The sequence below is a fragment of the Equus caballus genome, chromosome 2 (assembly GCF_041296265.1).
Source record: "Equus caballus isolate H_3958 breed thoroughbred chromosome 2, TB-T2T, whole genome shotgun sequence".
Taxonomy (NCBI): domain Eukaryota; kingdom Metazoa; phylum Chordata; class Mammalia; order Perissodactyla; family Equidae; genus Equus; species Equus caballus.
In genome coordinates this window covers 17808238-17828071 of record NC_091685.1, presented here as the reverse complement: position 1 = coordinate 17828071, position 19834 = coordinate 17808238, and the positions used below count along the sequence as shown (strand labels likewise).

Sequence of the window (19834 nt, the reverse complement as noted above, 5' to 3'; positions counted from 1 at the left end):
GCTGGCTATAGAGTTAAGGGAGTCTTTAAAAAGGCAGTTTATTAAAACAGAGGCTTTCAAATGTTGGTGTATGTCAGATTTACCTAGAGACCGTTGGGCCCCACTTTCAGTTCCTTTCTTTCTTTCTTTTTTTTTTTTTGAGGAAGATTAGCCCTGAGATAACGCTGTCAATCCTCCTCTTTTTGCTGAGGAAGACTGGCCCTGAGCTAACATCCATGCTCATCTTCCTCTACTTTATTCGTGGGATGCCTACCACAGCATGGCGTGCCAAGTGGTGCCATGTCTGCACTGGGATCCAAACTGGCGAACCCTGGGCTGCCAAAGTGGAACGTGCGCACTTAACCACTGCGCCACCAGGCCTGCCCCCCACTTTCAGTTTCTGATTCAGTAGTTCTGGGGTGGAGCATGAGAATTTGCATTTGCAACCCATTGCCAGGTGTTGCTGATGCTGCTCTCCAGAGACCGTATTAAACCAACCCAGCATACTGGTAAAAACCTAGAGGAGGGACAGCATCAGGTGTGGGTGAGATTGTGGGGGAGAGGAGCCCTCAAGTACTGCTGGTGGGAATGTAATCTGGTATAAACACTTTAGAGAACAAGTTGATAATACCAAATAAAGTTAAAAATCACCATGAATGGATCTAAAAAAATGTAGAATGTAAAAAGCAAGTTATCGAATGGTAAGTACAATATGATATCATTTATATATAGTCTTAAAAAGCATACATAAATCACCGTATTATTTATGGATACATATATAAACATGGAAAGTAGATTGGAAGGCTACCCATGAAATATGTGATAGTGCCATGAACCTTCAAAACTGCGAGGAACCGTGTCTGAACTGATGAGAATATTGTGCTTCTAACCAAGGAGTGTGATTGATTGTCGTGTTCCTGAGACTCCACAGAAAGAGAAAATAAATTAATTCCTCTTGACAAAATGCGTTCCACAAACTTAGTATCTGTTGTGGGAAGTCATGTTTCTTTTCTTTTTTTTTTAATTGAGTTAATGATAGGTTACAATCTTGTGTAATTTCAGTTGTACATTAATGTTTGTCATTCGTGTTGTAGGTGCACCACTTCACCCTTTGTGCCCACCCCCCACCCCACCTTTCCCCTGGAAGTCATGTTTCTTAAGCATGTATTCTCTTCTAATTTTAAGAGCTGCTCCCTCATTTGAATGTCATAGTGATTGGTGAATATCTGTGTTCACTTTATCTGCCCAAGACAAAGGGTTGCGCTGAGAAAGGGGCCTCCTCTTATGAAACCCAGACTCAGGATTCACCTTTTCCTTACCCAGAGAAGGCACAGATAGCCCATTCTGTCCCACTAGTTTGGTAAGTGGACGTGACTCTCCACTTACACCAATGCTAGTACTTTGTCTTCACTGAAGAGGGCTGTTTCCTTTCAAGGAAAAGCCAGTTATGGAGCCTTATAGCCTGGTTCAAATCCCATGTCTGTCACTCATTAACTGTGGGATTTTGACAAATTGTGTAACCTTTCTAAGCTTAGTTCCTGATCTGTAAAGCTTTTATTGTGGTCTTTTGGCAAAAGCTTTTTTTTTCTCATACAGCTTTGCACAATATATGGTATGTGGTATAATTCATATACCATACTAATTCATCCATATAAAATGTACAGGCAGAAATCTTTTACCAGTCTAAACTTGCTGTCTCAATTGGTTTGTATTTATCTACACGTATATTCTGTCCTAAATAAGGTAGGTCTCTTTTTTCTTTAGAAATAATTATTTTGTCCTTTTTTTTAATAAAATGCTCTCATGTGATAGTTTCTAGTGCTGTTCAAATGTAACTAAAGTATGCCTTGTTTTATAGCTTATTCTTCTCTTTGGAGGAATCCCTTATCTCTGGAGACTTTCTGGACGGTTCTGTGGCTATGCTGGCTTTGGACCAGAATATGAGGTATGTGATTCATTAGCATGTATTTGTCAGACTCTGTCTTTTCGCTTGGCCAGCTTTATACTAAAGTTAATTTTTTGGGTCCTACCATCATTAGGCTTGCTTCTGTCTGTATAGTGCTTGTCCACCCATGCTGTGTTAGGGTAATGCTAGTTACTGTGACAAACCCCAGAATTTCAATGGCTTATCAGAACAGTTTATTTCTCAATCACATAATGGCCCAGAGTGAGTATTTTTGGTCAGCAGGTGACATTCTTCTGTGTGGTAAGCCAGGAACCTAGTCTCTTTTTATCTTATGGCTCTGCCTTCCCTCGAGTGCCCCAGAGTTCTCTGCATCCAACAGGCAGATGGAATGAGAGGATGGAGAAAGTACATGCTCTTATTAACTCCTTTGGCTCCAAAGTCATACCTGTCTATTGTTTTCACATTTTGTTGGTAAACCAGTCATTTAGTCTTACATGCAAGGGATCTGGGAAATGCCGTCTCTGTTTAGGCAGCTGCTTCTCAGGAATAACTTGATGCAATGAAAGGGAAAGGCATGGATTTTATTGAACCCACACCAAGTAGATACTGTGTGCCACATACACCCTTAGCAGGTGCTTCAAACAAAGACAGAGTATCTCCTAGCATCTCCGTTGCACTGCTTAAGTTGGACTACCTGCTCTTCCAGGAACTCCTTACTGGGCAAAGCCTTAAACCTAAGACTCCCACCTGTAATGGATGCTGGGACACTCCTTCCTGACTTTTCCTTGGAAACTGCCAAGTCTGTTCTCTCTTTCCTGACTGTTTATTTGAAATGATGGCTCTCCTCTACATTTATAGATACCTTGGGCTCATCCTTTAATTCAGCTCATGCTGTGTCCTTTATCTGTAAACCTTTTTCTAAAGCAGTCAAACTCTTTTAAGACCTCTTCTTCCTGTGATATCTCTGTATCTCCTCAGACAGGCTCCTGACCTGCTGGACGTGGTGCCGCAGTTTTCTTAGATATGCTCTGCGTTGTTTCAGAAACAATTTAAGGGGTTTCATATAAACATCATGACTGACTCCTTATTCAGTTCTCATCTTAAATCTCACTTTCTCAGGACCTCCCTGATCAGTCCATCTAAAATAACATCCCTCTTTAGTGAAACACGTCCCCTTATTTTCTTTTCTTTGTGCAGTCATGTATTGCCTAATGACAACAATATGTTCTGAGAAATCCATCGTTAGGTGATTTCGTTTTCGTGTGAACATCGTGGTGTGTACTTACACAACCTAGATGGTATAGCTTACTACACATCTAGGCTACATGGTACTAATCTTATGGGACCAACATCGTCTGTGCGGTCCATTGTTGACCAGCATGTCGTTATGTGGCACATGACTGTAAAGGCACTTATCACTGTCTGCAGTTATCTTGTTTATTTGTTTAGTTTTAATCTATCTCCTTGACAAGAATTTTAAGCTCTAAGGGAAAAGAGACCTGATACATTTTCTTCACTGCTGTGTCACCAGTGCCTAGAACAGTGCCAGTGACAGAATTGGTACTCTATAAATATTTGTTAAATGAATGAACACAATCACATACATACACATTTAAAAGTATTCCTTACCTTAATAGGACATATTTTATGTAATGGTCTGAGACATTATTTTTGCATTTAGCAATGTTTAGAGATCTCTTCCTGTCCGCGTATATGGATTTTTGTTTTCTTTAAAGGCTGCATGGTACTGGCAGTCCTTGTTTTGCACAGTTCTGGTATACACAAATTTCAGTTACCAATATTTAGTTAAATAGCACCGGTCCCTCAAGGACGCAGTTCAGATTTCAGTTACCACAAGATATTGTATGACTAACTGTATGAAGTACAAACTTCCCTGCTAACTCTTTAGTCCACGAATCACTGTGCAAATAACAGATGCTCATAGTGATCAGTGACCAGTCACGTCACATTTTTCAGTCTGTCAGTGGTTGGCCGCTGTGCGTCTGTTAGTCAGTTACTCAGAGTGTGCAGTTGTTTTGCTTCCTGGCCTTCCAGCTGTAAATCCACATGACGTTTTACAAAACTGGATAATCGAAGGAGGGACTTAACCAACAAAGATGGAAGTGTCCCAAAGAAATGAAAAATGGTAACACTGGAAGTGAAATTCAAATCCAGCCTACATGGAGTTAGAGAAGAAGAAATAGCTAACCACAGAAATGCTGACGCTGCTGCCATTAGAGAGATTCTAGATACGCAGCCAGAGGAACTTATCAGTGCAACGTTATTGATATAAATGGGGAAAGTGGTTGTAATAGAAAGGATGAAGCTGTCCCAGAGGAAGCGTTATTGGCAAAAACTCTCACATTAAAGGATTTCTTGAAGGTATTTCATGACATTGAGAGCTAAAGAATAAAATGTTGGAAGCTGATCCAACCTTTGAGAGGAGTAAGGCAATTCACCAAGGCAGAGAAAAGATGCCCTCTCCATATCATACGTTACACAATGAGAAGGCGAGCATTGTTCACACTACTCCTGTTTTGTACAAAGAAATAAAACACTAATTCTCTATTTTTCTAATGTTTTAAATTACGATGTACTAAATAAATATTGGTTTTATTATTCTTTCCATATCCCTACATATTTAGACCTGACAGTAGGAGAGTCTTCAGTATATTAAGGAACACTTTAAAGATCAAGAACAATCGTAGTTTTTTATATTGATTATTGATTGCTCTCCACAGTTTGAGTTTGCAGTCGTTTTTACGTTCCTGCACTACTCTGTAAAGCGAGGACCGCTTGTATTCATTGTATGCATGTATCATTTATTTAATTGCTCGTCTATTGATAGGTGCAGGACTGCTTGTATTCATTATATGCATGTATCATTTATTTCATTGCTCGTGTATTGATAGGTTAGTTCCAAATTTTCCTTATTACAAATAATGCTATAGTGCACATATTTCACCTGTCTTTATGCTTATGTATAAATATTTATGGAATTAATTGGATCAAAGGCTATGTATAGTTAAAATTTTGACAGATGCTGCCAAATTCCCTCCTAAAATAGCTTTTTTTGGTTTATGTTCTTTCATAGTGTATGAAGCACTAGAATACCCTTTTCCCTGGATCCTCACCAATGTTTATTATATGCACAATCTTTTTAGTTTTGCCAGTCTGATGGGGAAAAATTTTATTGTGCTATTATTTCATATAAATTATTATTGAATGGAAAAGTCAGATTATAAAGCAACATATGTAAATAAAAGTATGTGTGAATATCCATACACATTTTTTATAAAACTAGTATCCTAGTGATAAACATGTGGATTGGTTCAGTTTTTCTTAATTGCATATAATGGTGCCCATCTTTGTGCACAACTTTCACGTCTGTAAAAGATCTGAAATAGTATATATCAAAATGCCGAAGTGGTTTTTTCTGGAGAGAATTTTGGTAATTTTTATTTCCTTATTTTTGCTTATCTCTTAAAATTCAGCAATGAGCATGTACTTCTCTTATAACTAAAACCAATTTCTACTCTAAAAAAAAAGAAGAAGAAGAAGAAAAATAGGTGAAGCTCAGCTTATCTTGGGTATAGGCAGTGTGTCTTTCAGCAGGACTTTCTGCTTTTCCAAACTACCGATAAGGGCTATTGCTATCAATGTCCTTATTTTTCAACAGTGAGGTGTGGCTCAGCTCTTCTCCGCAGGTAATGGACTTAATGACTCAGAATGCTCCAGAGCTCTGTTGCCACATCATGAGCATGAGATGGAGTGAGTAGGTTCATCTTAGACAAGGGATAAATCATGCCATTCAAGATGTGTTGGTCTGGATCACTCGGCCCTAATACCGAGGCCTTTATAATGTTCTGTGTCCTAGAGCCTTCAAGCGTTTACTGATAGGGCTAGAGCCCAGATCTTGTAGGCTTTGAGAAGCTATGAGTTCAAACTCCTTGTCATTGTCTGGTAGACCTTGTTCCTAGGAATCTTCTCCTTTCTGAGTTAGAATTAGAGATCTTCTGAGTAAAGCTCCTGGGGGTTGCATACTCTCTTATTTCCCCACTGTGACTTTACTGTCACACCTCCTTTTTTCAGCTAGAATATTTTCCCTAACTCAATCACCTTTCTAAACTTTAGCTCACACTTGTCTGTTAGGAGTGGAAGGGTCTTATAGAAGATTAGTGGGAAGTAGTTTTTTGAGGTCAGATTATGAAAATCTTTGAAAACATAATGGGTTTGAAGTGTTATATTAGAGAGCCATGAAAAGTTTTTTAAGTATTAAAGTGGGGTTTCAGATTAATTTGGTATGCGTGTAGGATGGATTGGAATGGGAGCGACTGATAGTAAGGAAGGGGACCACTTAAGAGGCTGTTTTAGTGGATTCAGGAAAAATAATTTAAAAAACTCTTGAAATCTTAGTGTTTTAAGGAGGGAATAAGCCCATTGGTTGGGGGAATAGGCAGACCTATTGTTCATTTTCTTCACGCAAGTAAGATAGTTTATGGATAGAGTTATTAATTTAAAAGTGGTATTTATGCATAAGATAAGTGAAATATATTAAGAAGGAATCAAGTTGTTTTAAGTTAATTCAAGGCTCCAGACATCGATGATTTACGTATTAGTTTGCAGAAGGAACTTGAATTTATAGCATATATTGATAAACTAGGGAGAATAGGAGATGAGCAAATGTCTAGATTTCCAAAGGGGGTAGATTCTGTGCAGAATGCTAAACTTGATATCACTGCCTTATCTAAACTCTATATTGAATTATTAAGAGATTTATGAACTTTTAAAAAAAGAATAAAACAAGAATAGAGCTCAATTACAATCCCAGAGCAGCTTGTGAGGGGCACATGATAAAACATTTTATAGTTAATCAGAAAGCCTAAGGACAAGGGAATAGCCAAAAAAATTCTGAATAAGTAAAATAATGACTGGTAACTTTTGCTCTCAGATATTCAAATCTGTCATAAAGCTTAAACACTGCATCGGTACCAGAAACAGGCCTACATAGATGTAAGATCTTGTTATATGATAACGGTGGCATTTCAGATCAGCGAGGAAAGTATAAATTATAAATTTTCTTAGGACAACTGAGAAAAAATGTTTCTATTTTATATCCTACAAGAAAAATAAAGACACAGAATGAATTGAATATTTAAATATAGACAAAGAAACTTCGAAAGTATTAAAACAAAAACTATAAATTTTAATGTGATCTAGAATTTTTTAAAGCATGACACTAAAGGTAGAAACCCTGAAGATAAAATTTAGTAGATTTGCATTAAAGTTTCTCTGTGGGAAAAACTGCCGTTAGCAAATTTAAAAGGCAAACTACAGACTGAGGGAAAATTGCCACATGTGACTGATTAAGAACTAATATATTTAATATAGAAATAACTCTTTATAGAAAGATCACTTTAGAAAAAATTGAATACCTCACCAGAAAAATGAGCAAAGGCAGAGATTCATATGGTCATTAAATACATGAAAAATATAAATCCATATTGACAATCAAATGTATTTTAAAACAATGAAGTTTCTAGGAATTTTGCCTGTTTGTTTGTTTTGGCCTATCAGATTGGGAAAAAAGTTAAAAAGGATGATAGGGCAGAATTGGTGAGGGGTAGGGAAATTGTCTCATGCTGCTGGCAGCCCGAAAGCTAGTACAGTTTTTCTGGAGGACAACTTGACAGTATGTGTCAAAAATCTTTAAAAAGCTTAACCTCAGACATTTCGCTTTTATGAATTTGTGGGAAATGAATGCAGGAGAGGCATGTATAAAGGGGTTCATTTTAGTATTGGAATGAATGCTGTACTGGAAATAGCCTAGGTGTCCGCCTATACAATGGAATACTCTAGAGCCATTAACAATGAAGAAGTAAATCTATTCATTGATATGGAAAGATGTTCATGACATGTTAAGTGAGAAAAGCAGGTATTCAGACAATCTGTACAGTATGATTGCATTTTGGGGAGATGGGATTCTGATTCAGTAGTTTTGAGAAAGATCCTGCAATTGCTTTTAAAAAAATTTTCCATTTCCTGTTTGGGAACAAATGGTGGAGTAAACTGCCCTGCATGTTGCAGCTAGGCACATCTCCTTCCTTGCTCTTACCCTTTCCTTTCCACCTATGGTAGAAACTTACATTGGTTCCATCTTTGCTACCAAATGAAATATGCTTTGGTGGTGTGTGGTATGCTCGCATTTACCTTAAAAGACTTTAGTTTTACTCTGGGGAGTAAGAGGGAGAGTGACAGTATAGTGGGAGGGAGAGAGGAAAGGTTCTGTTTGCCTCATTGCCCTTCCCCCCTCCCCACAACTCCCTTCATACTAATTAGCCCTTGTCCTCCACTATCCTAGGAAAAAGTTTGTAATGAGAAATGAGGCAGTTCTTGGATTTTTATTTCCTAAGACTCATTGTAAAGGCAATTAAAGTAATTCTTAATTCAATTAAAGTAATTCTTGAGGGTAATTTCTCTATTGGATTTTGGCTTTTCTGTGAAAACCTTAGCACAAACTGCCCCACCTGCCCTGGCCCATCTTTCTTGATACTCTAAGTTTCTCTGCCTGGTCCCAACCAGGACCCTCATCTTGTCATCTTCCATTTATAGAGTGCTCTTTTCTCTCTCTATGCTTTTGCAAATTGCGTGGTATTCTTCCTCCTTTCCTCTTCTCTCCTGTCCCACTAATTTGTCTCTTTCTTCAGAGTGGGATCCCAAGTCTTATCAGCCCTGTAAATCTTCCTTGAATTCACCAGCATATGTGGCTGTCTCTAATTTTTTAGTTCTTGGAACCATTTGGTCTATATGACTTCAGGTAATTTTCATATAGTGCCTGTGTAATAAAAGAGGAATTGTTTGATTGCCTGCTTCTCTTGAAAGTAAACCTTGAGGCCAGAGATATTTCAGACATTGTATTACCCATAGAATCAAGCACGTACTGTTTGAGACAGTAGTAACTACTCAGCAAATACTTATCCAATTGTTCACTAAAAATTCATTTGAAGAATGAATTAGTATTACACCATAAAAACTCCCATTTTTTTCCTCTTGTCTTTAGATCACTCAGTCCTTGGTGTTTCTGCTGTTGGCTACACTTTTCAGTGCATCAACTGGTTTGCCATGGAGTCTTTATAATACTTTTGTGATAGAAGAAAAACATGGTTTCAATCAACAGGTAAAATAGAGAATGGAAATGTTTTCTTTTAAATATGAAGACCTTTTGTGCTTTTGTCCTCTGCTGGTAACAATTGAAACATAATTTGCTATTTTAGCACATGATTTAATTGAGGAAAAAGGAACTGCAGATATGTAAAGATCATGCTTTAAAGTCTTGTCATAAACTCTAGTAGCACTAATGTCTAGTGTTTTTCAGCTAATAATGTTTAAATGAATTTATTGTAAACTGTAAAATGCAAGACATGTAATGTAAGATGTTAGTGTCATATAGTATAGTCTCACAGCCTTTTAATTTTTAAAATTGCTTTAATGGTATATCCTTTTATTCACTTATTAGTCATTTTAAAAGCAGTTTCTGGGGCTGGCCGGGTGGTGTAGTGGTTAAGTTCACGTGCTCCACTTCAGCGGTCTGGGGTTCACAGGTTTGGATCCCGGGTGCAGACCTACACACCACTTATCAAGCCATGCTGTGGCAGGCGTCCCACATATGAAGTAGAGGAAGATGAGCACAGATGTTAGCTCAGGGCTATTCTTCCTGGAAAAAAAAGCAGTTTCTCAGTTTCTTTTGATTATTTCTTTTTTCAGACTTTGGGGTTCTTCATGAAAGATGCAATCAAGAAATTTGTTGTGACTCAATGCATTTTATTGCCTGTGTCCTCACTTCTACTTTACATTATTAAAATCGGGGGTGACTATTTTTTTATTTATGCCTGGCTGTTCACATTAGTTGTTTCTCTGGTGAGTAAAATCTTTGTTTCATTTCTGTTACAAAAGTCCCTTGGTGAGATAACTGTGATTTAATCTTCATTAGCATGTAAACAGTTCTTAAGAAGCAGATGAAATATAAATAGATAGTCATATAAATTCCCACCTTGGTTTCTGCTTTTGGGTATAGAAATAGGAGAGTTGACTCTGACCATGGATTTTCTTCTGTTCTTGCTGACTCTTACTGATCCTAGAAGCTAGTTGTTAGTTACTTTTAATGATCCAGTTGTCAGGCAGTTTTGGGCTGTGCATTTGTGAGTTGCTACCAGAATGGATGACTAAGTTTGATAATGTAATGACTCTTGACTGAGCTCCAGTGCCTAAAAATCATGGATGTTTTAAAGAGAGAGTAGATGTAAGAGGGATGAGAAAAAGAAAGCATAAACGTATCTGCTTTTCTTCTGCCCTCCTTCCCCTGCCTTTCCCCTCCTCCTCTTTCCCTTTCCCCTTTCTCACCTCTTTACCCATCTTCTCTCTTCCCTTCTCCTTCCTCCTTTCTTCTCTTCTCTCTTTTCTCCCCCACTGCCACTTCTCTTCCTTGTCCCTCCCTTTTCCTCTCACTTCCCTCCCTCACACCTTCTTTTCCTCTTCTCTCTCCTGTATTTGAAACTGCTTCACAACACACACATCTACAACACAATCAAAATGGTCTGTTCACAGCCCCCAGAAAATGCCATCTATCAGTTCTTCAACTCCACTATTTTAGTCTGAATTACTGTGGTGCTCATTGCTTCACTTCCCACTGGTGGCATCAAGATCAGAAAATTGGCACTAGTTGGATTTACACATATCTGTTGTGTGGCAAATTGAAGTGAAAGGAAAGAAAGCAGAGGAAATGCTCCAAAAATGCTTAAGGAAGTGCTATTTCAACCAAAGTGTACGCTTGCAGACTGCAGATAATTAATTTTAGCAGACCAACCAAATAACAGACAGCACACAGTAGTTCTTTTTTTTAGCAAGACTTCAGGTCTATCATGATTACTCTGAAAGGCGGAATTCCAAGTTAATGATGGGCTTATGAAGTATCAGAAATCCCCAAGAGAGTTTTGAATGGACCATTTGACTTTTCAATTATTACCACCTAGAGATTACTCATTTTGATTAATTCGTCAAACAGATGTTGAGCACTTGCTATGTGGTACTATTTGGGGCTAGGACTAGTAGAGCAAATAAGATAAGGTCCCTGTTCTCAAGGCTGGGATCACATAGTTGTTGTAATATAAATGAACCTGTATAATGAGTAGTTTTTGTTTGAGGTGTGTTCATAGGTTGCTCTGACTTTTACTTTTCAGGTGCTTGTCACTATCTATGCTGATTATATTGCCCCTTTATTTGACAAATTCACACCTCTGCCTGAGGGAAAGCTTAAGCAAGAAATTGAAGTAATGGCAAAGAGTATTGACTTTCCTTTGACTAAGGTGTATGTTGTTGAAGGTAAGGCTTCCTGGGGGTAAGAAGTCTTTATTTGAGTAGTTTCTTTTCTTTGAGTACTTTGTTCTCAAAACTTTAATGAAAGAACGAATCAGTTTGTTTTTTTTTAATTTATTATGTAAAGATGAGGGTTTTACGCTTTGGCTTTTAAGATTTATAGGAGTTGATGACATAATCCAGAGATAGAAACTGGCGGCCTGGTGCCAAATTCTGCTGTTGCCTGTAGCTGTGGTTGGTTGTTTTAAATTTTGGGCCAAGGCCTTTATCACTCCCTGTTGTATCATGTATACTAGACTGGTTTATTCACTTCTGTTACCTGCCTGGCTCCATTAGATAGTTGAGTTGGACTCTTGCATAGTCAAATTCCATTTAGCACTAGTTTGGGGGCTCATAAACAAAACCAACGTTATTGCCTTTATCTCCTCCAACAAAACTTCCAGTGTTCTGGAGGACTCTGATCTGCAGATTACCAAAAGCTGTAGTACCGTTGGGTACTTCAGACTAGTTGAACTCTGCTTTTTTTGATGATTGCTTTTGAGAGTTAAGCTATCTGTTAGCTTACATGAGACCACTACGTCTCAAGGAGGCCTGCAGCCATGTGGAGTGAAACTGTTGTGTGGTGCCGGGACTTTCAGAACCTGTAAATTGAAATCCATGTAAATGAATGAGACTCGTCCTGCCTCTGCCACTTACCAGCTGTGGGATCTTGAATAAATCACTTCACCCCTCTAGGTTTCAGTTTTGCTTCTTCTAAACCACAATTTGGCAAATGTTTTCTGTAAAGGGCTAGTAGTAAATATTTCAGGCTTTGCAGGCTACGTGATCTCCATCACAGCTATTCAACTCTGCCATTATTGTACAAAAGCAGTTATAGGTAATACGTAAACAAATCAGCATGGCTGTGTTCTAATAAAACTTTATTTATAAAAATAAGTGGCAGATTGGATTTGGCCTGTAAGCCATCGTATGCCCATCCCTCCTCTAAACTAAAAAAAATTACCAGTGAGAAACGGCTATACTGGATGAAGGAGTAGAAACTGAGAAGTAACTACAGGATCAGGGGTGAACGGAGATGGTCACAATTGGAAAGAATGAACTAACAGCGACTAAAATAGTTTAGAAATCTCAGATATTTAGTGGCTTCTGAGGTTATACAGCCCAACTAAAGACACAATAGGGACATTTCTATGGGGAAGTGGTAGAAGAATAAGCCAATTCCTACTACTTCTTTATCCTCTGAGATCACTGCCTTTTAGCTAATATTAAACTAGTAGCAAACTGATCAATCCAATAAAACGATCTCTGAGGGGCTTTTACTGAACGGGCAGTCTAAGTTGCTGATCACTTAAGTTATAGTCAGATAACATGAAATGACAGCTAATGATATGACGGTAGAGGTACTCAATAAGATATGTGATATATACCGTCAGCGCTGTATGATTTTCAATGAAATAGTCAGGAAAGGCTTTATTGAAGGAGGGTTATAATGTGAGTTGAGACTTCATGGAAAATCAAGATTTGAGTAGGCAGAGCGTAGCATTTCACAGGTAAGGCGGTGGAGTCAGTAGGCTTGGGTTTGAATCCTAGCTCTATCACAAATTACCTGTGTGACTTTGGGCAACTTACCTTTGCTAAACAAAAGTTTACTCATCTGAAATATATGTTTTTGTTGTTAGTGGTAACAATCCTTAAAGATATTTTGAATGAATGTTGTTACTAACAATAACAACACGTTTTAGGGATATGTAAATTGATAGGGATATTATAGTGAAAAGCCAAGATTCCAGCTCTCAAAAAATGTCAGATAGCAGGTGCTGAGCAGAGAACTAAACTAGTGTGATGTGATGAAGAATGACTGAGTAGATACTTTAGATTGGGTCATCAGGCAAGACCTCTCTGAGGTCTTGAATTTAAGCTGAGACCTGAAGGAAGGAGTCATCCATGCTGAGATCAATGGGAAGACCTTCCAGAGCTTTGTTTGTTCAAGAAACAGAAAAAAGTCCAGTGTGGTTGCAGCATAGCAGAAAAGTGTTATGGCATGAAATCTAAGATAATAGGCAAGAGTCGGACCACATAGGCCTTTGTAAATCAGGGTAAGGAGCTTGGATTTTATTTTAAGTTCAGGGGAGAAAACTACTGAAGGTTTTAGGCAGGAAAGTGACACGGTCTGGTTTGTATTTTTTAAATTTCTTGAATTGCTGTTTGGAGAATAGATTGTAGGGGGAGGCAAGAGTAGAAGCAGGAAGAACAGTTAGATTGTTGCAGTAGTCTAGATAGGAGATAATGGTTGCTTAGACTAGAACGATAATAATTTATGGAGAGAAGTGGATGCACTGGGGATATGTTTTAGAGGTAGAGTTGATGCAATTTCCTAATAGGTTACATGTGAAGAAATAAGGGGGAAAGGGAGACATTAAGGATAACAACCTAGATTTTTGGCCTGAGCAATTGGATAATGGTAGTTTACTGAGATGGAAAAAACTGGAAGAAGAGCAGGTTTTTAGGGAATTAAGTTCTGTTGGATGTGTTATGTTTTGAGATATCTACTGAACATTGTATTAGAGTTCTGTAAGCAATAATTAGTTGCAAACAAGCAATAGTAACCAACTGTGGCTGGTTTAAGCAGAAAAATTCCTTATTGAAACAATATTTGATAGCTCACAAAGTCACCAGGAAAGCTAAGTTTACCAAGCTTGGAAAATGGGCTATTCCATAGGGAGACTAGAAACTCAGAACCACACTGGAGGTCCAGTCTGATGAGGACACTGCTGTTGCCTCCTGCTATTGGATTCAGCAGTGTGCAGCCCTAACATCCCTGCCACTAGCACCTGCAGAATTAATTCCTCACTGCCCTGCTGCTTTGCATAATTATTAACTATTCAGAGTCCCCAGTGGGTGCATCTGATTGACTGAGCCAGAGCGTGGGGCTAGCTGCCAGGAGTGCAGGGGAAGCAAATATCTGGCTTTGAGATTTCTCAGATGAGAAGTGGTCTCTCACAAGATTTACATGTATAGAATTCCCTAAACTCTGAAGGGAGATTCCAATAGTAGGCCAGGGGAAAACCATACATAAGAAAGTAAATAAATAAATATGCGCTATAGACATCCTTGTGAAGACGTAGAGATGTCAAATAGGTAGCTGGATATATGAGTCTGGAGTTCTAGAGAGAGATCAGGGCTAGAAATTTTGATATGGAAGTATCTGGCCCATAGATGGTGTTTAATACCATGGATGAGGGCACTTAGAGAAGAAAAGAGGGCTCAAGTCCTAGTCAGCAGGGGAGGAAAAGCCAGCAAGAGGCTAAGGAGAGACCATTGAGATAGGAAGAAAACCAAGAGAACCTGATGTTTCTTTTGAGAGAGGAGGAGAAAGTGTTTCAAGGAGGGAAATACTACATGCCACTACATGTGTGCCACTCACCACGGCAGGCACAGTGGTAAAAAAAAGCTTACAGTCTAGGGCAGGGATACTTAAACTTCAGTGCGTGTAAGAATTCCCTGGAGAGTTTATTGAAAGAAAGATTCCTGGGCTCCATTCCCAGAGATTCTGACTTAGTAGGTGTTTTTAGTATCTACTTCTAACAAGTGCCCCTAGGTGATTTTGGTGTAAGTGTTCCTTGGGCCACACTTTGAGATGCTTGGACCAGTGGGAAATATTAAGGCAGTAATTTAACTTTATTTATATGCATCCAATCTGCCTACTTCCATAAATAACTTAAGGCAGCTTCCAAGAAATATTTTAAAATTAATTTAAAAATTAGAATTGGAGAAGATCGAAATGAGAGACAAGTGTAAGACCTCAGAATGATACACAGCTTTTCAGATTCTAAGGTCCTACATTGATAAAATTGGACCACATGTTTGGCTCTTAACCTCTAAGCAACCAAACCAAAAAGTGAAAAATAAATAAATAAGAGATGCTATTTACCAAAGCCTTGCTGTATTCTAAAATACTGCCACATATACTGCTATATATATAGAATATAGTATTATTCTCAATATACTGCTAAATGTACTTTACGTTAGAAATATGAGTAGATACAAAATTCACATTTTCTGAGACATCTCAAATTCTCAAGAGAAATAAATTTTATCGTTTCTTCTTTTAAAAAAGTATGTAAGTAATAGTAATTTTTATGGATCAGGCAGTATGCTAATTGATTTACTTAGAATTTCTCTTGTAATCAGTTATCCAACCCAAGGAGGTAGATGTTAGCCTCATGTCATAAACAGGAAAATAAAACTTAAATTAAGAAAGTTCCTTACATTTACACAACTAATACATGGCAGAGCCAAGATTTGAACCCAAAGTCTGCTCTTAACCACTAAATTCACTGCATAGTGTAGAATGTTTAGAAAATAAAGGAAAATATAAAGAAGAAAATAAAAAATCAACCATTGGTCAGCTACTGTTAGCCACTGTTAAAAATTTAGGTATTTTTTTCCAGTCTTCTTAAAAATAGCTTTAATTTTTTTCTGACTATAGAAGTAAATATATTTATTTTAAAAGCCTTGGAAAAGAAGGAAAAGTATAAAGGAGAGAACAAAAATCTATAGTTCTAGAAGTCAGTGATGAACACTAATATTTTGACATATTTCTTAGTAGTCTTGTATTTATGCTTTTCTATTTCCATGTTCATGTTTTTCATGACAATTAGTGGAACCTTATATACATGAAGTTTCATATCCTTTATAGTATATTGGTGAGCTTTTTCGTATCTTGTTAAATTTCTTCAAAAGTATTTTTTTCTGGCTGCTTAAAATTCCATTTCATAGCTTCACCGTGATTGAATCCTTCCACTCTTGGATACCTAGCCTTCACTTATGTACTTATTGCTGTAAAGCTGCCATGAGCATAAATATTTGTTGGCAACACGGCAGGGAAATAGACTCTCCACGGCTGGCGGTGATTTATGTTGAGACAGTTTTCTTCAGGTATTAAACAATTTGAAAATGTTAATGTCCTTTCCAATACTTCAATTTCTAGGAGTCTCTCCAAAGGACCCCAGACTTTATAATTATTTTCCATGCTTTGAACTGTCTTTTCCTTAGGATCTAAACGCTCCTCCCACAGCAATGCTTATTTTTATGGCTTCTTCAAGAACAAGCGAATAGTTTTGTTTGACACTCTACTAGAAGAGTATTCTGTACTAAACAGAGACATCCAGGAGGAGTCTGGCATGGAACCCCGCAGTGATGGAGAAGGGGACAGTGAAGAAATAAAAGCTAAAGTTAAAGTGAGTTCTTCTTTTCCTAAGAGACCCTGGCTTAGTTTTTATAAACAGTTCCTGTGACAACTCAAAATAACCTCAATTTCTCTGTAGTGAGTGTTGAATTCAGGGAGACTATCAAATAAAAACACCATGGCCCCTTTATAATTCTGGTATTTGGGAGAGAATATCACTATTATTATATGCTGACTACTTTGCAGGCTTTTACAGAATGTACATGTTAAAATTGGAAGCATAAGATAGAAAAGTTATTATTATAAGCTATCTTTAAAACAAGGACTTTATATATATTCCTGATATGTTTATAATCAAAGAATTCCCACAGGCAGGATAAAAGGAGCTAAACACCTAATTTATAGCTTCACGGAGACGTAGTAATTATACGCTTTGGCAATAGAGAGACTTGGATGTGAATCCTGGTTCTGTCATTTAGTAGCTGTGTACAGGTACACTGTGTAATTTGGTCAGTTTTGTTTGTTTAACAAACATTTATGAAATGTATACTCTGCGCTGAGATGGCTTGCTTGGCGCTAGATGAAGAGGCAAACCTTGCTCTCAGGGAGCTTATCATCTAAAGGGGAGACAGTCATACAATCACAGTATGTTATGATAATTGCTACAGTGAAGCTGTATGTATTGGTTGCAGTGAGAGCTCGAGAGAAGACATTTATTAAATCTGACCTGAGAGTCTGAGAAAGCTTTTTCTGAATCTTTTCCTGGATGAGGTCAGCTGATGCTGATTAGCAAAATCCAAAGTACCAACACTAAATGGGGGAGAGGGGTAATGATAAGAAATAACACAAATTTAATCAGAAACGCTCACCAGTATTTGTATGTGTGATGGAATGTACCATTGGCTTTGGTGTCATTCAGAGATGGTTTTGGATCTGTGTAACCCTGGGCAAGTAAGTTAAGCTCTATAAATCTTTGATTTCTTTTTTTTTTTCCTGCTTTATCTCCCCAAATCCCTCCTGGTACATAGTTGTATATCTTAGTTGCAGGTCCTTCTAGTTATGGCTTTTTTTTTTTTATGCTTAAATCTTTGATTTCTTAACAAAAAGATGATGCCAGCAGGGTTCCTCACCTCTGCACTATTGACATTTTGGGCCAGATAACTTTTTGTTGTGGGAAGGTATTTTGTACATCACAGGATGTCTAGCAGCATCCTTGGCCTCTCCTCACCAGATGCCAGTATCAAACCCACCCCACCCCCCAACAATTGTGACAACCAAAATTGTCTCCAGACATTGCCAGATATCCCCGGGGGCAGGGACTTGGAGAGCAAAATCACTCCTAGTTGAGAAACACTGGGCTAAAGATGCCTTCCTTTTAGGGTCATGAAGATTAGGTGAAATAATATATGTGAAAAACCTTGTACTCCATTTTGTACATTCTAAGTACCAGAAAATAACTATTATCATTTGAGCATCTGTTTTGACCCTAAAAAGATGGTCTAGTAAAGTGCCTAGCCTGTTAGAAATATATGTAGATGGAACAAAATTCTGTGGAGGGGTTAAATAGCATTGGGAGAGGGTTAACTCCTTTGATTGTTTTTATTTTTTAAGTGGGGTTATCTCACTAGTTAGGATATTGGGATAAAAGTCACTTTGTTCTGATCAAGACTCATAGGATTTTAAGCTAGGACAAGATCTTAAGGTCATCTTATGAATAGGAAAACTGTGTCCGGAAAGGGTAACCCAGTGACAGCACTGGAGAATCATGCAAGTTCAGCAAGTCACCCTGCTTAAGAGGTATCCACATACGGGGTCAGTTGCATTATAGCCAAACCCAGATGTTGGTAGTCCACTGATTTCAAGCCGTGTAATGAAATACTGACCTTTCATTATCTATAGAACAGTGCTCTTTGGCTTAAATCTTTAAAAAGATTGGGTGGTTCTTTGAAGTGTGTTGAATGGAGTTTGAGTTATTTTGCTGGCTTTTTTTTTTTTTAATTTCTTTAAAGGTTTTTTTTTTTTTTTTTGGTAAGAAAGATTGGCCCTTGGGGGCTGGCCCAGTGGTGCAGCGGTTAAGTTCGCACGTTCTTCTTGGTGGCCCAGGGTTCACCAGTTCAGATCCTGGGTACGGACATGGCACCACTTGGCAAGCCATGCTGTGGTAGGCGTCCCACATAGAAAGTAGAGGAAGATGAGCACGGATGTTAGCTCAGGGCCAGTCTTCCTCAGCAAAAAGAGGAGGATTGGCAGTAGTTAGCTCAGGGCTGATCTTCCTCAAAAAAAAAAAAAAAAGAAAGAAAGATTGGCCCTGAGCTAACATCTGTTGCCAATCTTCCTCTTTTTCTTTTCCTCCCCAAAGCCCCAGTACATAGTTTTATATCCTAGTTGTAGATCCTTCTAGTCCTTCTATGTGGAGCTCCACCTCAGCATGGCTTGATGAACGATGTGTAGGTCCGCCCCCAGGATCCAAACCTGCAAACCCTGGGCTGCCAAAGCAGAGTGTGCTAATTTAACCCCTATGCCACTGGGCTGACCCCTGGCTGGCTTCTTGAAGAGCCTGCTTTATATTGTTGATAACTACAAATATTTTAGCATCTATGTGTAAGTTACATGATGTAGATACATTAGACATAGTCCTACCCTGAAGAACCTGAAGTAGAGGAGACTAGATATGTATATAAATAGCCCATAGTTTAAGGTGAAGTGTGGTAAATATCATGAGTGGCTGAAATAGCGTGGCTTTTAGAAATTAAGAAATTGATGCAGGGGGCTGACCTGGTGGTGTAGTGGTTAAGTTGTGCGCTCCACTTCAGCAGTCCAGGGTTCATGGGTTCTGATCCCAGGCACAGACCTACATACCATTCATCAAGCGAACAAGAAGTTAATGCAGACCTAATGGTCAGACCGGTTTCTTAAAAGAGACGATATTTGAACTAGGCAGAATTTTGACTTGGGGATGGGCCTTTTCAGGTTGAAGATATGGGATGAATAAAGCTATAGAGACAAAAAATGACACAATGGCTATTCTGAGACTAATGATAAAATGGATTCTTGTAGATGGGGATAGAAAGGTAGGCCAGAAAATAGCCAGTCTATAAAATACTTCTGAGGACATCAAGTGGTTGTTTCCAGTGGCCTGGAAAATTTAGATTGGTTTGGGTAGAGGCCAAAGCTTCTTTTAGGAAGATTAAAATTTGGTGAGAGCGTATAGGATAGAGCAAAGATTGGAGGCAGGGAGACTTCTAGGGGTCTGTTGCATCAAGATGCCCAAGAGAAACATGGAATGATGAGGGCCTGCGTTAAAGTCCTTGATTACTGCTATGGGGAGAGAAGGAGAAGGTCACAGTGGACTCAGCACTCACTGTGTTGCTTTCCAGTGCCTGTGCCAC

The 19834-nt window shown here is 38.3% G+C and overlaps 1 protein-coding gene across 3 annotated transcripts in view; it reads left to right on the top strand.

The window, feature by feature from the left end:
- The window catches only part of ZMPSTE24 (zinc metallopeptidase STE24), a 53956-nt gene that overhangs the window by 7515 nt on the left and 26607 nt on the right, over positions 1 to 19834 (top strand). For all 3 annotated transcript variants that reach the window (XM_014737160.3, XM_005607173.4, NM_001301234.1), the window contains 5 exon segments: positions 1838 to 1924; positions 8946 to 9062; positions 9650 to 9802; positions 11122 to 11263; positions 16313 to 16497. In XM_014737160.3, the coding sequence (XP_014592646.2) occupies positions 1838 to 1924; positions 8946 to 9062; positions 9650 to 9802; positions 11122 to 11263; positions 16313 to 16497 (684 nt within the window).